The sequence below is a fragment of the Salmo salar genome, chromosome ssa04, assembly GCF_905237065.1.
Source record: "Salmo salar chromosome ssa04, Ssal_v3.1, whole genome shotgun sequence".
In the NCBI taxonomy this organism is placed as follows: Eukaryota; Metazoa; Chordata; class Actinopteri; order Salmoniformes; family Salmonidae; genus Salmo; species Salmo salar.
The window spans coordinates 20,488,675-20,510,679 of NC_059445.1; the positions used below are offsets into that span (position 1 = coordinate 20,488,675).

The 22,005-nt window shown below is 40.1% G+C and overlaps 1 protein-coding gene across 2 annotated transcripts; it reads right to left on the bottom strand.

Annotated features, from left to right (window-relative positions):
* Positions 1 to 48: 48 nt before the first annotated feature.
* Positions 49 to 21,214, bottom strand: LOC123742524 (zinc finger and BTB domain-containing protein 18.3-like). Of its 2 annotated transcripts, XM_045717574.1 has the most exons (4): positions 20,690 to 21,212; positions 4,341 to 4,471; positions 3,978 to 4,139; positions 49 to 223 (listed from the first exon to the last, which is right to left on the bottom strand). In XM_045717574.1, exons 1-4 carry the CDS (start codon positions 20,967 to 20,969, stop codon positions 77 to 79), a joined length of 720 nt encoding a protein of 239 aa, XP_045573530.1. In that variant the 5' UTR covers positions 20,970 to 21,212; the 3' UTR covers positions 49 to 76. The 2 variants fall into 2 exon arrangements, with proteins under 2 accessions (XP_045573530.1, XP_045573529.1); XM_045717573.1 differs by lacking the exon at positions 49 to 223 and having other exon boundaries at positions 2,243 to 4,139; positions 20,690 to 21,214.
* Between the last annotated feature and the right edge of the window lie 791 nt (positions 21,215 to 22,005).

Genomic DNA, 22,005 nt, shown 5'->3' on the forward strand with positions numbered 1-22,005 from the left:
ATTCATTATGATCTATGATCAGCTCTGAGACACTTTGTGGATACGGGCCCTGACCTAATATCATTCAGACAGTAGTTCACAGTGGGCTCACCTCAGTGAGACTGTGTGTGGTCCTGTGCTGCTCAGCTGGTACCTCTGTGGGTTCAGGAGGAGGTGTAGTCTGGTTGTCCTCCATGACCATGTTCCCCTCAGGGTTCCCCAGACCCTCCTCACACCCCTCCTCCTGGAAGAGACAGGTGATGCAGATTACACAGACATACACTCCCTCAAGTACGTACACACAGATAATAAACACACTTTCAACATGGAGTGTTTACCCATCCCCACTATGTTTGAGTCCTATACTGTAGTTACAGAATGACTTCATTGTTGTTAAACCCATCATGGTGGATAAAAACAAATCAGTTGTGGGTAAAAACAAGTCAGCTATGATAAGTCAAAAGTCATCATCAGACAAGCCTGACTAAACTGTGAGGTGTACAGTAGGTGTTAGTGTGTGGGTATGTGTAGGTATATATTGGTTATAAAGCACTGTTGTGTGTATGCAGAATAGGATGACATCAGATGTGATGTGTACAAAAGAGTCTCAATGAAAGTCTTAGAATGAAAAGTCCCATTTTGTGTTTATTAAACATAAACAAGTTTTAAATACACCATATGAAAACCACACATACACGTCTCAACAAATCATCTGCATGAACTTGATAATGTGTATTAATTTTCTCATTAAAAGTGCCCAGGGAATTTTCTTTTGTAGTTGAATGGAAGTAATGAAGTAGGCATGTGTGAATATCATATATCCTACAACAGTGCTTCCCAACTCCAGTCCTCATGTCCCCCAACAGAACACATTTTTATTGTAGCACTGGACAAGCACACCTTTAATGTTTTTATTTAACCTTTATTTAACCTTTATTTAACTAGGCAAGTCAGTTAAGAACACATTTTTATTTACAATGACTGCCTAGGAACAGTGGGTTAACTGCCTTGTTCAGGGGCAGAACAACAGATTTGTACCTTGTCAGCTCGGGGATTCAATCTTGCAACCTTTCGGTTACTAGTCCAACCCTCTAACCACTAGGCTACCCGATTCAACTTGTCAACTAATCATCAAGCCCTCTGAGTTGAATGAGGTGTGTTTGTTCGGGGCTACAACGAAAATGTGTACTGTTGGCTGACTTGAGGACTGGAGTTGGTAAAAACTTGCTTACACAGTACAAACACTACGTAACAGACTGTTTAGGCTTATACTGTATATGCCTTATACAGTGCCTTTAGAAAGGATTCATACCCCTTGACTTATTCCACATTTTGTTGTGTTACAGCCTGAATTCAAAATAGCTTTGTTTCCTCACCCATCTACACACAATACTCCATAATGACAAAGTGAAAATATGTTTTCAGAAATTTTTGCAAATGAATTGAAAATGAAATACAGAAATATGTAGTTTACATAAGTACCACACTACTGAGTCAATACATGTTAGAATCACATTCGGCAGCGATTACAGCTGTGAGTCTTTCTGGGTAAATCTTGAATAGCTTTGCACACCTGGATTGTACAATATTTGCACATTATTCTTAAAAATATATATTTAATAAATTACTCAAGCTCTGTCAAGTTGGTTGTTGATCATTTCTAGAAAGCCATTTTCAAGTCTTGCCATAGAATTTTCAAGACAATTTAAGTCAAAACTGTAACTATGCCATCTTGGTAAGCAACCAGTGTATATTTGGCCTTGTGTTTGAGGTTATTGTCCTGCTGAAAGGTGAATGTCTCCCAGTGTCTGTTGGAAAACAGACAGACGCAGGTTTTCATCTAGGATTTTGCCTGTGCTTAGCTCTATTATTTTTATGATAAAAAAATAATAATTCTAGTCCTTGCTGATGACAAGCATACCCATAACATGATGCAGCCACCACCATGCTTGAAAATATGAAGAGTGGCACGTGTTGTGTTGGATTTGCCCCAAACATAACACTTTATTCAGGACATGAAGTTAATTTCTTTGCCACATTTTTTTCAGTTTTACTTGTGCCATATTGCAAACAGGATGCATGTTTTGGAATATTCTTATTCTGTACAGGCGTCCTTCTTTTCACTATGTTAATTAGATTAGTATTGTGGAGTAACTACAATGTTGTTGATCCATCCTCGGTTTTCTCCTATCACAGCCATTGAACTCTGTAACACTTTTAAAGTCACAATTGGCCTCATGGTGAAATCCCTGAGCAGTTTCCTTCCTCTCCAGCAATTGAGTTAGAAAGGACACCTGTATCTTTGTAGTGACTGGGTGTATTGATGCACCATCCAATGTGTAATTAATAACTTCACCATGCTCAAAGGGATATTTCAATGTACAGTATTTTTTATAATTTTAGGTGTTCTTCTTTGTGCGACATTGCAAAACCTCCCTGGTCTTTGTGGTTGAATCTGTGTTTTCACTGCTCAACTGAGGGACCTTACAATTATCTGTATGTGTGGGGTACAGAGATGAGGTAGTCATTCAGAAATCATGTTAAACACTATTATTGCAGACAGAGTAAGTCCATGCAACTTATTATGTGACTTGTTAAGCAAATGTTTACTCCTGAACTTGTTTAGGCTTGCCATAACAAAAGGGGTTGATTACTTATTGATATTTCAGCATAGAATTTTTGATTCATTTGTAAACATTTTTTAAATCATAATTCCACTTTCACATTATGGGTTATTGTGTGTAGGCCAGTGACACAAAATGTGGAAAAAGTCAAGGGGTGTGAATACTTTCTGAAGTTACTGTATTTCCCACAATGCCTGGGCCTTGCACTTCAACGCTCTTAGTTGTAGAAATTGACCCACTACTGCTGTTTACTTTTTGCATCTACATCATCTCGCTGAGTGTTCCTTTAATGCAGGGTCTGATCTAAACGTCAGAAGCTATCAAGTGGTATGGCTACTTTCTATGTTAAAGAGTGGAATGGTTTTTTTGCAGGTGTATCCTGAGGTATCTCCTCTCTGAGAACTTCTTCCCGCAGTGATTACAGGCGAATGGCCTCTCTCCCGTGTGGACCCTTTGGTGCCTCTTCAGGTCACCAGCCTGAGCGAAGCACATGTGACACTGGGTACAGCTGAAGGGTTTCACCCCTGTGTGGACCCTCTGGTGCCTCTTCAGGGTTCCAGCCTGGGCAAAGCGCATATGACACTGGGTACAGCTGTAGGGTTTCTCCCCAGTGTGGACCCTCTGGTGGATCTCCACATTCTGGGGGCAACTGAAGCCTTTTTTACAGAACATGCAGAGGAACCGTTTCTCTTTAATATTGCCTGATGTGACTCCTCCTCCCTGAGCCTGGGCTCTAGCCCTGTCGTTTGAGTTCAATACCTGATCAAAAAGGATGCGGCTTTGTGAATCGGAAGGCCCTAATGACGTGGACACTGGGTCACGATCCCTGAAAGCGTGTAAAGAGGAGTGGGTCGCAACATTTAGATTTGTCTCTAAGTTTTCACTGTAGTCTAAGAAGTCACTGGTGTTGCCCTGCAAGTGTCCTTCTTCTAAGTGAGTCTTGTCGGCATTCCATGTCAGAGGAGTGTCGTCCTCCACTTTCACAGTCACCTCATCTACAACCAGACACTGCCCTTTCTTATCTAGGCATTCTTCAGAGTATACACTACTACTGTACCGGTTCCAGTCCCCTCTAAACAGATCAGTGTGTGTCTCTAAACCCAAGGATATGTTGCCAGGTTCCGTCTCTGTAGTGTAAGAACAAGACGGATCATCACCTCCAGTGTCTAACATGTCACCATCACCACGGGAATGAACAGTCCTCTGGCTCTGATGAAATACCGGTAAATACTCTGAGCCAGGAGCAGGAGGACAGCCCAGTCTCCCCAGCACCATTCTCTCTGGGTCTGATCCTGTGTGTAAAAGCCTGTGTGTCACAGTTAAAGTCTCTGTGTCGGTCTCTGACTTGAGGACGTCGTTTGGCGTTCCACTGACCTCCGTGATGCTGCGTCGGGTCTTGGGCTGGGGCGTGGCGGCAAGGTCCTCCGTGGATTCAGGGGGCGCTCCAATCTGGATGTCTCTGCTGTGCTGTGGGTCCTCCTCTCCTTCAGACCTCTCCTGCTTGACCCCAGGACCTGCAGCCTCTGCATCTGCAGCCTGACACAAGAAGAGAGGTTGTTACCAGTAACTAGTTGATTTGGATAACAATGTCGTAGGGAAGTCTCACAAGCTCCTCTATGGCAGATACATAAGGATGTACATGTAAGACAGTGAATAGCTGAGGGGAGCCTTTCTGAAAAACGGGCCACATTTGATTTACAAAGTAACATATTTTTTATGCAACACTATTACACTAACCTCTATCATGATAACGTGCTGGGTTGAGGTTCCACTCCCCTCATCAACAGTGATTGGTTGGTCATCTCTCCACGTATTGTGTCCCCCTGGCTTCGAAAAGGTCCTGTGGCCTCCAGTGAGATGTCCTTCACCTAAAAAAAATATTGGGAGAAAAGAGGTGGTTAGATTAGCTACTGTCAATGCTCAATGGTATTTTGTAAAATAAAATAATTAAATGTTTTTGAACGTTTTATCCCATACACACACACACACACACACACAAACACTTATTTTAGAATATAGCTTTATTATTCCCCGCAAACCCTACCACCCCTCCCCCAATTGGAGTAAACTAATAAACAATAACACTTAGGCTTCTACCTTCAGTTTATACATACTATACACATTTTACAGACAATCTATTTTACAATAGTTATATTCTGTTTGTTTTTAGTCCTGGCCTTCCTCTATTTCTGATGTCCATCCAGTTTGCAGGGTAGCCTAGTGGTTAGAGCATTGGACTAGTAACCGAAAGGTTGCAAGATCGAATCCCCGAGCTGACAAGGTAAAAATCTGTCGTTCTGCCCGTGAACAAGGCAGTTGACCCACTGTTCCTAGGCCATCATTGAAAAGAAGAATTTGTTCTTAACTGACTTGCCTGGTTAAATAAAAGGTAAAATTAAAGAAATTTGTAACTGTGCTATTTGACAAAATTTCTGAACCTATATACATTTTACAGACGCCATATGTTTTACATTTGTTATCTTGTTGTTATTAGTCCCACCCTTCAGCTCCATTCAACCCCTCCCATCTATCTCTTAACACCATCCATTTTGTATTTGTCATATATTTTTCAACTGTGCTGCGATGCTTCACAAAAGTACTGAACCTTTCTATTCTCATAGCTTCTACAGATTGTAAATTAAAGAAACATTTTTGCTAAAATAATTATTGATCCATTGACTATGACTTTTCAAATCACCCAGTATTGCTATCTGCAGCGTTAGTTCTAGGTAAATGTTGCAATTCTTCCGCCATTCCTGGACCTGTGACCTGCAACCAATAGAATGTTGCAAGAATTTTGTTTTATCATTTAAATAAAAAAATGTGAAGTTTTGAATCCGGCGTCATTTTGCGTGTCAATTCATAGGCCATGTGCCATGGAATTGGTACATCGAAAATCTCTTCCCAACTATTTTGAAATGTATATGGCACAGCTGTACATTTTTTGGTCCTTAAATGAAACTCGTATATATTTTTATTCATCACAATTTTCTTTAACTTTTGGTCTTTAATGCAGGGCCCGACAGACAAGTTCCTTACTTTTTCCCCCTTCCACTTGCCTCTTCCATTTTTGTGGTAATGCTGCAATTAGTTGGTTGTAATTTTAGGTGGAGCAGACATTTCCATGTCTGTGTTAGCTGCATGTGTGACATAACACCACCAGTCCTATTTATGATATAATTACCAAACATTATACCTTTTTTAAAGATTTTATCGAAAAATACGTTTTTATTTCAGTTTAACCACAATGTTTGTTGTAGTATTTGTTCAGTCTTTTCAGGTGGATTAAACTGAAATTGCAAACTTTCTAAGGTTTGTTTAAAAAATAACAATATACTGGAGATGATTTCGTTTTGAAATAACCGAAAGTGAGCAGTTGTAGTCTGAATAAAGGGAAAAAGGCCAATCTTGAACATGGGGTGAGACATTCTTACAATTTACTAGAGTACCATTTCGAATTTAAGTATAACTGTTGTATGACTGATGCCTTTAGTGAGAGGTGTAATGCTTTAATATTTAATCATTTCTGCCCTCTGAATTCACATTCATTATATAAACAGGCCCTTTTAATTTTGTCTGGCTTGCCATTCCAAATAAAATTGAATATTTTTTGTTCATATAATTAAAAAAGCAGGTCACTAGGTGTAAGAAAAACCATAAGCAAATAGGTAAACTGTAATAAGGGCGATTTTTCCACAAATAGGTATTTTCCTTTCCATAGTAGCAAGATACGATCTATTTTTGCTAACTTCCTATAAAAATGTATTGGAGTGAGATCATTTCTTTCTTTCGGGATATGTCTACCGAGTATGTCCACATCCCCGTCGGACTATTTTATTGGTAAACTACACAGTAATGTAAAAGTTGATTTTTTTAGTGATCCAATACATAATATAGTAGACCTATCATAATTTGGTTTTAATCCAGAGAGGTTAGAAAAAATATCTAGATCCTCTATGAGGCTGTGAAGGGATTCTAATTGTGGTTTTAAAAGAAAACATGAATCATCAGTGTACAACGACACCTTTGTTTTTAAGCCATGGATTTCTAATCCCTTAATATTATTGTTGGATCAAATTTTTTCAGCTAACATTTCGATGGCAATAATAAATAGATATGCCGATAGTGGACAACCTTGTTTTACTCCTCGACAGTTTAAAACTTTGATGTAGCCATTATTTACTATTTTACACCTAGGGTTACTATACATAACTTTAACTCATTTTTTTTAAGAGGTTCTCCAAAATTGAAATATTCTAGGCATTTATATATAAACTCCAGTCGTACTTTATCAAAAGCCTTTTCAAAGTCAGCTTTGAAAACCAGGCTTGGTTTCTCCGATATTTCATAGTATTCTATTGTTTCCAGTACTGGTCTTATATTATCGCCAATGTATTGTCCATGTAAAAAACCTGTCTGATTAGGATGAATAATATCTAACAATACCTTTTTAATTATATGCGCCAAGCATTTAGCTAGAATTTTTTAATCACAACACTGAAGTGTAAGAGGCCTCCATTTTTTAAGGACTGGATCTTTATATATACACACCACTTGGATCCTGTTTCAGTAATAATGAAATCAGACCTTCTTTTTGCGTTTCTGATAATCTACCATTTATACAGGAGTGGTTAAACATGCTAATAAAGGTCCTCTGAGTATAAAAAAAAGTTTGGTATACCTCCACTGGTATGCCATCCAGCCCTGGAGTTTTCCCAGACTTAAAGGCTTTAATTGCATCAAGAAGTTCCTCCTCTGTAATTTGGCCTTCACACGAGTCTTTCTGTACAGATATTAATTTTACATTATTAATAGGAAACTAATCCATACAATTAGCTTCGGTTAGTGGAGATGGAGGAGACTGAAACGAAAACATATGCGTAAAAGTATTGACTTCCTCTATCAAAATATTGTTTCGGTGAATCATGAGTGACTCCATCATTTGTAATAAGTTTCAATAAATAAAAAAATTGGTAGCATTTCTATGTTGAAGATTGAAAAATAATTTGGAGCATTTTTCCCCCATATTCCATCCAGTTTGCTTTATTTTTATAAAATATTACACTGGATCTTTCTTAAGTTCCTTCATTTCTTTTCCAGTTTTTGCTATCTATCTGTACTGTTAGTCCTTCCATTTCCTTCGTTAATATGGACTCTTTTGACCTTTTGTTTTATAGATGAGTACTAAATTGCATGGCGTTTAAAGGCCAATATATTTTGTACAATATTGCCACTGTCTAGAATTGGCAAGGATCTAAGGTAACACTTCTCATAAACTCTTGATATAATATTTATTGATTGATGTATTATGTTCCATGCATCACATTGTTTTCATTGAGTAAATACTAAGAAATACAGTAAATCAAGAATATGGTTAGAACATGATATTGTGTCTTTGCGCAATATAGCTAAGTAATCAGGGGAATTATTGCATACTATCCAAAAATTGTCCCAACCCCAATTCTGGTTAACCATATATGTGGTTAACACATCTAAAATCATGAGCAGAGGAGAACAGGGCAACAGGCCCCACAGCCTCTGCCTTCTAGTCCAGGCGATGTGCAAGTTTTAGGCGACAACTTAACTTTTTCATAAAAGCATGAAACTTGGTACACTTGTACAATTTGGTTCCTTTACATTTTCTGATATGGAGGCATTGCAAAAACACCTCTTGGTGGCCGCGGCAGCCATTTTCCATTCCGCCATAACCAAATAATGTATTTTGCGTCATATCTTCTGAATCAAATATGATAACACAGAAAAGGTGATGTCTACCCCTATGTTTTGATGCTCAATGATTACAATGATGCCATGCAGATCATCAAAAATGCCCCCTGGCTGCCGTGGAGGCCATTTTGCTATTATGCCATTACTGGACAATGTATTTTCCATCATATCGTCTGAACCAAACATGATAACAGAGGAAAGGTCTACCCTGCATAGTTAGTTAGCATAGTTAGGTCTACCCTGTCACGACGTGCCCTTTTTGGGTGAGGACCATAGCCCTCTCGCTCTCTCCCCCACAACAGGTTTGATGGTCATAAATACCTAAAATTCTTTACCCCACTCAGCCAAAATGAAGGTTGAGAATCCCTTTGTTACCACAGAGAAAGACTGCAGTACGGTAATGTCAAAAGGTTGAATAATTGAAGAGTATTTCTTTATTCCAAGCAGTTGGAGTGGTCCGTGGACACTTAAGGAACAGTCATGTCGAGTTTGTTTCATTTGGTGACCTCATGAAGGACAGGAGACACACATGACTGTTTATTTGTTTATATACACTTCTCAATTATGGGGTTTGCATCTGAATGTTGTATAAAATAAATGATTGAGTATAGGAATACTTTTGAAAAGATGAAATGTGATGTTAGCTTTCTAAATGAGTATGGGTTTTCATATAAAGTTTTAACGAGTCAGTGACCACACCCCGTGAGCACAGACATTTACATCGGCATCATGGAACGCCCCCTTTTCTACTGCAGTATAAAAGCCACTTCCAAAAAACTTTACATTAGTCAAGATAACGCCAGGACGGGGTCGCCACGTTGAAAAGGCTACTACTCTCTAGAGACCAAAACATGCTGGTGTGAAGTGGTTTAAACTACAACTCCACAAAAAGGACAAGACCAGAGAACGTGGAGATCATCCCCACGCTGAAATTGCAAAAATATACAAACTAAAGACCAATTATTCAGGCTGCAGGTGTTTAAACACTTTAGTCTGGTAAACGCATCCAATCTAAGAACATCTCCGAATGGTACTCTGACGTATCCATTATAACAACCTACAACCACGAAAGACCTTGGGACTTCTGGGGAACGCAACCAGAGACTCTCCGATGAACTATTATCCAGCAGATGGACCGGCGATCACAGAGAGGGACAACAAAGGCATACACTTGTAAATATGTAAATTGCGATTTATTTTCTAATGAGCGGCTGTTCATATTCAAAGTTTTAGCATTTACATGAGTGTAGTTATGAACTGTATTACAGTGGGTCCATTGAGTTTCCTACTCTTGAGCTTTCTCCACCCCTTTGCTTTGTCTACCAAGCCATCATATCGGTTTTGTCCACTAAGGACTTTTCCTTGTGTTATGTTAGTAACCAATGTATGAGCTATTTTGTGTTTACGTAATTCTGTGATTGATAGTAAATAAATAATTAAGCCAATTTGTATATCGCTGATTCATGATTTGATGCTAGAGTTCGTGCAGATTTCCAAGGGTTTGCGACATTCAGAAATGAGACTGATGAGGTAACAATACATTAATAGAAGACTGTAATCGATAAGATAATAAAATATCTGAAGCGTTATAGTCGGGAAATTTAAACTCTATAAACAACATTTTCCTGTGGTTCCCCGACTTCCTAGTTAATTACTACTCCGTGATTCGTTTAATTACAGAACAATTACACATAGAGAATTGATTTGATAATATTACAGTCTTCACCTTTAATGACAGCAAACGCTACGACAACCCCTATGTTTTGATGGTCAAGGATTAAAATGGTGCCATGTACAACATCATAAATAGTTCTGATTATTATATAATGGTGGACTGCGTAAACCCTGTAAGTAACCTTGTGTAAATTCATGGAACACAAGGGCCTTTGATTTGTCTGGACCCAGGAACCTGGGGATTTCATGGGCACGTATGTGCTTGTCGGTCCCAAATATCAACCACCACTCCTAAAATTATATTTCAGAAGAGAACATTTCCAATTTGGAGCACTTTATGATCACATTCCCAGTCAAGATAACATCAATCAAGCTCATTTTGAGATGTTCATTTAGAAAGGAACATATCCTCCCACAATGACAATTATCATTTTAAAATGTATTATTACTATACTTACCTATTTGCATGACACCCAAAGTCAACAGGATTAAAAAAACAATAATCATATATTAATTAAGTAAGTATATAAAAGCACACTAAACATGATGACAGACTAATCATGGAGAACCCTAAACATGATGAGATAAACCAGGGACGTGAACTAGACAGAAGATAAAAACTAAAGACAACAGAGAATCCAGGTAAGCCTGTGTGAAGAAGTGTTAGTGTGGACCTGAATATGTGCATGGATTGTGAGGTTGATATGGAGAGGGAGTTCCAGAGTTGGGCAGCTGCACTGCTAAAAGCCTGGTCTTCCATGGAGCAGAGCCTAGTGCGAGGGAGGGTGAGGAGGCCAGTGTCAGAGGAGTGCAGTGAACAGGTGGGAGTGAAGGGGTGCAGGAGGTCAGTAAGGTATGAGGGTGCCAGTCCATTGAGTGCTTTGTAGGTGAGCATGAGCAATTTCAAGATGATCCTGTATTGAACTGTGAGATAGTGGAGTATGATGAGGGTGGGGTGATGTAGTCCCAAAGGTCTCGCGTGTGCAAGGACTCAGCTGCATTTTTTACATGTTGAAGTCTGTCCAGTGATTTGGTGGGGAGTCCGTAGTGAATGGCGCTGCAGTAGTCCAGGCGTGATAAAACAAAAGTGTGAATGAGGGTTTCAGCGCATCTACAATCTTTAAGGCCACCGACTGAAGCAAACTAAACCTGCATTTAAATGATCACCTTGGCAAAGCAAATCATATTAAAAGTTTGTCAATAATATTATCAGCAGAGATATTTGTCACTAGTGCTCATTCTTTTTATCTGGAGTTAATGTATTCTACGTTTTGTGTTTGTTCCCACAGGCGGTTCCATCTACAAGTGCAACCTTGGTTTCAGGGTGCAGGCTCACTTCCATTGTTTTTGAATAAGAATCAGTTCCTCCAACACTTGAATAAAAGCCATGGGACATCACCCCCCGGGGGGTAGAGGCTGGGACATCCCACACTCTCCCGGTGGGTATGTGTCATATACAGTTGAAGTACTAAGTTTGGAGTCATTAAAACTCGTTTTTCAACCACTCCACAAATTTCTTGTTAACAAACTATAGTTTTTGGCAAATCGGTTAGGACATCTACTTTGTGCATGACACAAGTCATTTTTCCAACAACTGTTTACAGACAGATTATTTTACTTATAATTCACTGCATCACAATTCTAGTGGGTCAGAGGTTTACATACACTAAGTTGACTGTGCCTTTAAATAGCTTGGAAAATTCCAGAAAATGATGTCATGGCTTTAGAAGCTTCTGATAAACGATGTCAATTAGCCTGAGTCAATTGGAGGTGTACCTGTGGATGTATTTCAAGGCCTACCTTCAAACTCAGTGCCTCTTTGCTTGACATCATGGGAAAATCAAAAGAAATCAGCCAAGACCTCAGAAAAAAATGTGTAGACCTCCACAAGTCTGATTCATTCTTGGGAGCAATTTCCAAATGCCTGAAGGTACCACGTTCATCTGAACAAACAATAGTACGCAAGTATGAACACCATGGGACCGCGTAACCGTCATACCGCTCAGGAAGGAGACGCGTTCTGTCTCCTAGAGATGAACCTACTTTGGTGCGAAGTTCAAATCAATCCCAGAACAACAGCAAAGGACCTGGTGAAGATGCTGGAGGAAACAGGTACAAAAGTATCTAAATCCACAGTAAAACGGGTCCTATATAAACATAACCTGAAAGGCCGCTCAGCAAGGAAGAAGCCACTGTTCCAAAGCCGCCATAAAAATGCCAGACTACGGTTTGCAGCTGCACATGGGGACAAAGATCGTACTTTTTTAAGAATTGTCCTCTGATCTGACGAAACAAAAATGGAACTGTTTGGCCATAATGACCATCGTTATGTTTGGAGGAAAAAGAGGGATGCTTGCAAGCCGAAGAACACCCTCCCAACCGTGAAGCACGGGGTTAGCAGCGTCATGTTGTGGGGGTGCTTTGCTGCAGGAGGGACTGGTGTACTTCACAAAATAGATGGCATCATGAGAAAGTAAAATTATGTGGATATATTGAAGCAACATCTCAAGACATCAATCAGGAAGTTAAAGCTTGGTCGCAAATGGGTCTTCCAAATGGACGATGACCCCAAGCATACTTTCAAAGTTGTGGCAAAATGGCTTAAGGACAACAAAGTCAAGGTATTGGAGTGGCCATCACAAAGCCCTGACCTCAATCCCATAGAAAATTTGTGGGCAGAACTGAAAAAGCTTGTGCGAGCAAGGAGGCCTACAAACCTCACTCAGTTACACCAGCTCTGTCCGGAGGAATGGGCCAAAATTCCCACAATAAGTGGGGAAGGCTACCCGAAACGTTTGACCCAAGTTAAACAATTTAAAGGCAATGCTACCAAATACTAATTAAGTGTATGTATGTAAACTTCTGACCCACTGGGAATGTGATGAAAGAAATAAAAGTTGAAATAAATAATTCTCTACTATTATTCTGACAATTCACATTCTTAAAATAAAAGTGGTGATCCTAACTGACCTAAGACAAGGAATTTTTACTAGGATTAAATGTCAGGAATTGCAAAAAACTGAGTTTAAATGTATTTGGCTAAGGTGTATGTAAACTTCCGACTTCAACTGTAAAACTAGCAAACGGTAGTACGCCCCAAATGTAACATGAAAGAATTGTGAAAAATCTGTCCAAGCATGTATTAAGTAAGTACTCAGGTGTTCACAGTGGGGATGTCACTTCAACTTCAAACCTGCCCAGCCAGTTCCTGGATCCAGTGAAGGCAATTTGAGTACTTGCTGTTGTCAAAACAATCCACAGTTCAAGTGTGCCTTTTCACATACAGAGAAAGCAGAAGGCACATGAAGTGTACTGCGAGTCACCTCAATGCCAGTCTAACCATGAACTAGCACAACAATCAAGTGTTATTTTCTTTCAAATAGTTAGTGGACTATTGTACATTACAACGGAAAGTGAAAACATGAGGGAAGATGTTTTGTCGGAGATGGTAGAAAATAAATGGTTTGGAGACAAAATGTCTGAGTGCCTGAAGCTCCAATGTCTGGCTATGGCTCAGTCGCTCCCTTTGTCTGTTCAGCCCACAGTTCGTGTGCATAAATGCAAACATTATGTTTCTGTCTTTGAACCAACCGCTTATTATTATGAGTGTGGCTACACAACTTCAATAGCCGTGTTCTGCTTAGTCTCTCCACGTGTGTCTCTTATTGAGAAGGTCACTTCAGGTGATGACTTATCAGTGTTTTGATTTGAACAGTTAATCAAATCAAACTTTATTTGCCACATGCACCGAATACAACAAGTGTAGACTTTATCGTGAAATGCTTACTTACAAGCCCTTAACCAACAGTGCAGTTCAAGAAGAAAATATTTACCAAGTAGGCTAAAATAAAAAGTTATAATGAAAAGTAACACAATAAGAATAACACTAACAAGGCTATATACAGAGGGCCCCGGAGTCAGTGTGCAGGGGAACAGGCTAGTTGAGGTAATCTGTACATGTCGGTGGGGGAGAAGTGACTATGCTTAGGTAACAAACAAACAGCGAGTAGCAGCAGTGTACAATGGGGGGGGGGGGGGGCAATGTAAATTGTCCGGTGGCGATTTTTATGAATTGTTCAGCAGCCTAATGGCTTGGGGGTAGAAGCTGTTGAGGAGCCTTTTGGTCCTAGACGGCAAGCGCTCCTGTACTGCTTGTCATGCGGTAGCAGAGAAAACAGTCTATAACTTGGGTGACTAGAGTCTCTGAAAATGTTATGGGCTTTCCTCTGACACCGCCTATTATATAGGTCCTGGATGGCAGGAAGCTTGGCCCCAGTGATGTACTGGGCCGTTTGCACCACCCTCTGTAGCGCCTTACGGTCAGATGCCGAGCAGTTGCCATACCAGGCGGTGATGTAACCAGTCAGGATGCTCTCGATGGTGCAGCTGTAGAACCTTTTGAGGATCTGGGGGTCCATGCCAAATCTTTTCAGTCTCCTGAGGGGGGAAAGGGTTTTGTCGTGCCCTCTTCACGACTGTCTTGGCCGCAGTCGTGGGTGAACAGGGAGTACAGGAGGGGACTAAGTACACACCCCTGAGGGCCCCAGTGTTAAGGATCAGCGTGGCGGACGTGTTGTTGCCTACTCTTACCACCTGGGGGCGGCCCGTCAGGAAGTCCAGGATCCAGTTGCAGAGGGAGGTGTTTAGATCCAGAGTCCTTAGCTTAGAGATGAGCTTCGTGGGCACTATGGTGTTGAACGCTGAGCTGTAGTCGATGAACAGCATTCTCACATTGGTGTTCCTTTTGTCCAGGTGAGAAAGGGCAGTGTGGCGTAGAGGTCGACCGATTATGATTTAAAAATTGTTTTATTTTTTTTGCCGATACCGTTTATTGGAGGACCAAAAAATCCGATGCCGATTAATCGGCCGATTGTTTATTTATTTATTTGTAATAATGACAATTACAACAATACTGAATGAACACTTATTTTAACTTAATATAATACATCAATAAAATCAATTTAGCCTCAAATAAATAATGAAACATGTTCAATTTGGTTTAAATAATGCAAAAACAAAGTGTTGGAGAAGAAAGTAAAAGTGCAATATGTGCCATGTAAGAAAGCTAATGTTTAAGTTCCTTGCTCAGAACATGAGAACATATGAAAGCTGGTGGTTCCTTTTAACATGAGTCTTCAATATTCCCAGGTAAGAAGTTTTAGGTTATAGTTATTATAGGAATTATAGGACTATTTCTCTCTATACGATTTGTATTTCATATACCTTTGACTATTGGGTGTTCTTACAAGCACTTTAGTATTGCCAGTGTAACAGTATAGCTTCCGTCCCTCTCCTCGCTCCTACCTGGGCTCGAACCAGGAACACATCGACAACAGCCACCCTCGAAGCAGCGTCACTTGCTCTGCATGGGTAACGTTTGAAACGCTATTAGCGCGCAGCCCGCTAACTAGCTAGCCATTTCACATGGGTTACACCAGCCTAATCTCGGGAGTTGATAGGCTTGTAGTCATAAACAGCGCAAAGCATTGCTAAGAGCTGCTGGCAAAACGCACGAAAGTGCTGTTTGAATGAATGCTTACGAGCCTGCTGGTGCCTACCATCGCTCAGTCAGACTGCTCTATCAAATCAGACTTAATTATAACATACAGAAATACGAGCCTTTGGTCATTAATATGGTCGAATCCGGAAACTATCACGTTTATTCTTTCAGTGAAATACGGAACCGTTCCGTATTTTATCTAACGGGTGGCATCCATAAGTCTAAATATTCCTGTTACATTGCACAACCTTCAATGTTATGTCATAATTACGTAAAATTCTGGCAAAGTAGTTCGCAGCGAGCCAGGCGGCCCAAACTGTTGCATATACCCTGACTCTGCGTGCAATGAACACAAGAGAAGTGACACAATTTCACCTGGTTAATATTGCCTGCTAACCTGGATTTCTTTTAGCTAAATATGCAGGCTTAAAAATATATACTTCTGTGTATTGATTTTAAGAAAGTCATTGATGTTTATGGTTAGGTACATTCGTGCAACGATTGTGCTTTTTTCGCAAATGCGCTTTTGTTAAATCATCCCCCGTTTGGCGAAGTCGGCTGTCTTTGTTAGGAAGAAATAGTCTTCACACAGTTCGCAACGAGCCAGGCGGCCCAAACTGCTGCATATACCCTGACTCTGTTGCAAGAGAAGTGACACATTTTCCATAGTTAAAAGAAATTCATGTTAGCAGGCAATATTAACTAAATATGCAGGTTTAAAAATATATACTTGTGTATTGATTTTAAGAAAGGCAGTGATGTTTATAAAAGGCATTTAGCTCGTCTGGTAGGCTCGCGTCACTGGGCAGCTCGCATCTGGGTTTCCCTTTGTAGTCCATAATAGTTTTCAAGCTCTGCCAGATCAGACGAGCGTGAGAGCCGGTGAGGTAGGATTCAATCTTAATCCTGTATTGACGCTTTGCTTGTTTGATGATTCGTCTGAGGGCATAGCGGGATTTTTTATAAGCATCCGGATTAGTCTCCCGCTCCTTGAAAGTGGCAGCTTTAGCCTTTAACTCGATGCGGATGTTGCCTGTAATCCATGGCTTCTGGTTGGGATACGTACGTACAGTCACTGTGGGGACAACGTCATCGATGCACTTATTGATGAAGCCGATGACTGAGGTGGTGTATTCCTCAATGCCATTGGATTTATTCCCGGAACATATTCCAGTCTGTGCAAGCAAAACAGTCCTGTAGTGTAGCATCCGTGTCATCTGACCACTTCCGTATTGAGCGAGTCACTGGTACTTCCTTAGAATTGTGGTCAGATTTGCCAAATGGAGGGCGGGGAGAGCTTTTTATGCATCTCTGGGTGTGGAGTAAAGGTGGTCTAGGATTTTTTCCCCCCTGGTTGCACATGTGACATGCTGGTAAAAATTTGCTAAAACTGATTTAAGTTTGCCTGCATTAAAGTCCCCGGCCACTAGGAGCACCAATTCTGGGTGAGCATTTTCTTCTTTGCTTATGGCCTTATAGTTGAGAGTGATCTTAGTGGCAGCTTCGCTTTGTGGTGGTAAATAGACGGCTACGAATAATACAGATGAGAACTCTCTTGGTAGATAGTGTGGTCGACATCTTATCATAAGGTACTCTACCTCAGGCGAGCAATACGTCGAGACATCTTTAATATTAAACATCGTGCACCAGCTGTTATTGACAAAAAGAAACACACCCCCACCCCTCGTCTTAGCAATAGGTAGCGTCTCTGTTCTGCCGGTGCATGGAAAATCCCGCCAGCCCAAATTGTCAGTTTCTTCGTTCAGCCACGTCTCGGTGAAACATAAGATGTTACAGTTTTTCAAGTCCTGTTGGTAGGATAATCTTAATAGTAGGTCATCAATTTTATTTTCTAACGATTGCACGTTAGCAAGGAGAATAGAAGGCATTGGGAGTTTACTCGCTCGCCTCCGGCTTCTCAGAAGGATCCCCGATCTGCGTCCCCTTTTCCGGCGTCTTTTCTTCACGCAAAAGGCGTGGATCTGGGCCTGTTCCAGTGAAAGCAGGATATCCTTCTTGTCGGACTCGTTAAACAACAAAGTTTCTTCAAGTCCGCAGTGAGTAATCACTTTTCTGATGTCCAGAAGTTATTTTCGGCCATAAGAGACGGTAGCAGCAACATTATGTACACAATAAGTAAAAAAAATAAGTTACACAAAAAAATAACAAAATTGCACAATTAGTTGGGAGAATGTAAAACGTCAGCCATGTTCTTCTTCTTCTTCAAAAAAATATATATATATTTGTTAACCTGTTGGGGGTAGGGGGCAGTATTGACACAGCCGGATAAAAAACGTACCCGATTTAATCTGGTTACTACTCCTGCCCAGTAACTAGAATATGCATATAATTATTGGCTTTGGACAGAAAACACCCCAAAGTTTCTAAAACTGTTTGAATGGTGTCTGTGAGTATAACAGAACTCATATGGCAGGCAAAAACCTGAGAAGATTCCTTACAGGAAGTGCCCTCTCTGACAAGATCTTGTTCTTCTTGTCTCTGTTTATTGAAGACTGAGGATCTTTGCTGTAACGTGACACTTCCTACGGCTCCCATAGGCTCTCAGAGCCCGGGAAAAAGCTGAATGATATCGAGGCAGCCCCAGGCTGAAACACATTTACGCTTTTGGCAAGTGGCCGATCAGAGGACAATGGGCTTAGGCGCGTACGCAGTCGACCCCGTGCTTTATTTTCTTTCCTCTTTTTACCTAAACGCAGATTCCCGGTCGGAATATTATCGCTTTTTTACGAGAAAAATGGCATAAAAATGGATTTTAAACAGCGGTTGACATGCTTCGAAGTACGGTAATGGAATATTTAGAATTTTTTTGTCACGAAATGCGCCATGCTCGTCACCCTTCTTTACCCTTTCGGATAGTGTCTTGAACGCACGAACAAAACGCCGCTGTTTGGATATAACAATGGATTATTTGGGACCAAACCAACATTTGTTATTGAAGTAGAAGTCCTGGGAGTGCATTCTGACGAAGAACACCAAAGGTAATAACATTTTTCTTATAGTCAATCTGAGTTTGGTGAGTGCTAAACTTGCTGGGTGTCTAAATAGCTAGCCCTGTGATGCCGGGCTATCTACTGAGAATATTGCAAAATGTGCTTTCACCGAAAAGCTATTTTAAAATCGGACATATCGAGTGCATAGAGGAGTTCTGTATCTATAATTCTTAAAATAATTGTTATGCTTTTTGTGAACGTTTATCGTGAGTAATTTAGTAAATTTTTTGTAAATTCACCGGAAGTTTGCGGGGGGTATGCTAGTTCTGAACGTCACATGCTAATGTAAAAAGCTGGTTTTTGATATAAATATGAACTTGATTGAACAAAACATGCATGTATTATATAACATAATGTCCTAGGTGTGTCATCTGATGAAGATCATCAAAGGTTAGTGCTGCATTTAGCTGTCTTCTGGGTTTTTGTGACATTATATGCTAGCTTGAAAAATGGGTGTCTGATTATTTCTGGCTGGGTACTCTGCTGACATAATCTAATGTTTTGCTTTCGTTGTAAAGCCTTTTTGAAATCGGACAGTGTGGTTAGATTAACGAGAGTCTTGTCTTTAAAGTGGTGTAAAATAGTCATATGTTTGAGAAATTGAAGTAATAGCATTTCTAAGGTATTTGAATAACGCGCCACAGGATTCCACTGGCTGTTACGTAGGTGGGACGATTTCGTCCCACTGGCCCTAGAGAAGTTAAAGGCTGCAAAAACACAACAGGGAATACTGTAATATTTACTGTAAACTCTTGTATATATGCTGTAGTGAAAAAAACAGTAGTATATAGTATAGTAATTAGTATTTTTGTGGATTGTTGTATACTGTAGTGTTTTTGCAGACTGTAATATACTGTAGTATTTACTGTCATTACCGAAGTATTTACTCTTGTGTTTTTGTTTTTATTATCTTTGACATAAAAGTGGAGGCATTCACCTTGAGGAAACCTACTGGAGAAATACTGTTGCTATACCGCATAGCAGGAGGCAACTAGCCAGCCAGGCTGGAACGCAGTGCAGTGGTGTCTTCAGAAGCTAAACTCATCTCTGCCCCATCTCCTTTCTCCACGGCCAAAACTAAATTGTTTGAGAGCTCTTTAGTTTGTCCTTTTGTTCTCACCCGTGCCTGATTGATTGAATAGCAGGAATAATCTTTGCTGTGAATGGTGAGGGAAGAAAAGAGAAGAGGGATTCTATCATCTCTGTCATGTATCTTATCTTCATTGTTTTCGTTGAAGAAGATTGAGTGTATTTTAATAATGGACATTAGGGTTAACATATACATGTTCATACTGTAAGATTTTGTGAATCGAAAAAGTGAGGTATGTTTGTCATAGTGGTAAGATACATTGATACATTGTCAGTATGTGACAGTTTTCTGATTCGTTTTTTAGGTATTGTTGTAACTTCGATTCTGTTTTAGAGAGGCAAAAGGGAAAACCTCACTGTTATTGTAGGTTTAACATTTCAGCCCTACCGCTGCCTTTAAAACCACTAGACTGGCATGTTTATAGCTATAACCTGTTATCATCATCTTTAAGTGTAAATATTTACTTATACAGAAGCTGGTTTCAGACTTATTTTTCTCATATGAACCCAATTTTCTACACTGCAAGAGAAATACAATTGCTAAAATTGTTATGGCATATCATACCACTGTTCTACATGATTGATAATTGAACGTCCTCATCAATTTATCTAGAATTCAGATACGTTTCTACTGAGTTAATTTTAATGTGTTTGTTCTTGTCATTTTCAGTACCTCTAAAACGGATTATTTTAGACATACATATCATTGTAAATTTTCTATACAACCATTTTGGAAAATGTATTGCATAAATATACGTGTTTGTGATCAAACGCGATGGTGTCCTGAGTTAATCGTTGTTTTTTTTTATGAATGTGTTTTCTACTTCTGTAGTCATAAAATACGAATTCAGGCAAAAAAAATTTGCTGTAGATTCATCCTTAAATCCCTACCCCATACAAGTAGATGGCGATGGTATTGGTTTTGTTGGCAGGCTAATTTTAGTCACATGCTATACTTTAGGGCTGCAGCTGGATAGTATTGAAATGTTCAGGGCCCCAAACTGTACAAGTGTTGCAAATTATATGCTTTATGAAAAAGTGAACAGGATTTTCATATATCTCCTTGACTTTTCTTCAAAATGTACCTCTTGCCATTCCTCTGTATCCGTCGACGATCTTGACACTTCTGGGACTGGCGTGGACGCGCTCTCGCATTGTCCTCTCTGCGCGCTCCCGTGACACCTTCAGTTCCAATAGCTGTAGTTTCCTCCGCAATGACCTGTTTTCTTTCTGGCTTTGAGTTATTTCCAAACGAAACACTGCATAGTCGTCATCTACGAGTTTGCAGACCTCTGCCACTGCTGCATTCGCTAGTACCTCCATGATGGAGGCTATCTGAGTGTGAAAAACCATACCGTTAGCCATTGTTAGTTAACCCTTAGCAGCTAGCTAGCGTTACCTAGATAACATTTAACAACCAAGTACTGTTTCCAACGCGAATTAAAGACCACACGGGGTAAGTATGCGATGCGGTGAAATTAAACGAGTCATATTTAGAGTTCCATGGTGTCAAAAAACGTATAAATAACAAAAATAAAAACTGTAACGTGGAAATTTCCTTGGTCACTGTTTACTTCCGTTTACACTGAGGTGAAAGGACGTTGTAGCTCAGGGCTGTGGTTAAATGAAAAGCGTATGCGCGTTGTTCTTTTAAATACGGTACTGCTTGTGACATTACACATTCATCAGTATATTTCAAGATCAGAGCAGACTTGAGGTTTTGGGGATCTGATTCATCAGCTACCATCACTTTTGGGGAATTCTGAAGCATTTATGTAATCAAAACGATCACAAAGGATTCATGAAGGTCATGTTACATGACAGATGATATCTCATAGAACAAATATAAAATATCTCCTAAACTTGTCTTAACCGCAGACCTTATTTTCACCATTTATCCCAAAACCTCATTCTGAGACTGAAGTGAAGGGTCTGGGCTGCAGACGGGATCCCTGACTGGAACCTCTGTCCTGGTGGTCATCAGAGAGACAGAGGTTGTTCAGTCCACCTGTCCACTGGTTGTGTTCTGTGTGGTGGAGTCTCTGTCCCTCACAGTTGGGTCCTGGTTCTGATTCAGGAAGGAAGACCGAAGGCTCCTGATCCAAGGTTGCTGGGTTTGTGACCAGCCACCTCAGAGGTCCAATCTCTCCCACCAGTAACACTGGATATCAGCAGGTCTTCATGGACTGCAAACTGTAAACACAAATTGTACAGAAGAGCATAAAGGTTTATATAAGAAACTCTGCTGTACACACACAAACATGACATGATATTATAAAATGTTAACCACAGTCAAACCCATCTCTAACACTGTGATATAAGTACCTAACAATATGGAGCCATTGGAGTTTAATTAAAAAAATGTCCATATGTGTTGATTTAAGAATGAAGTATAATGTTT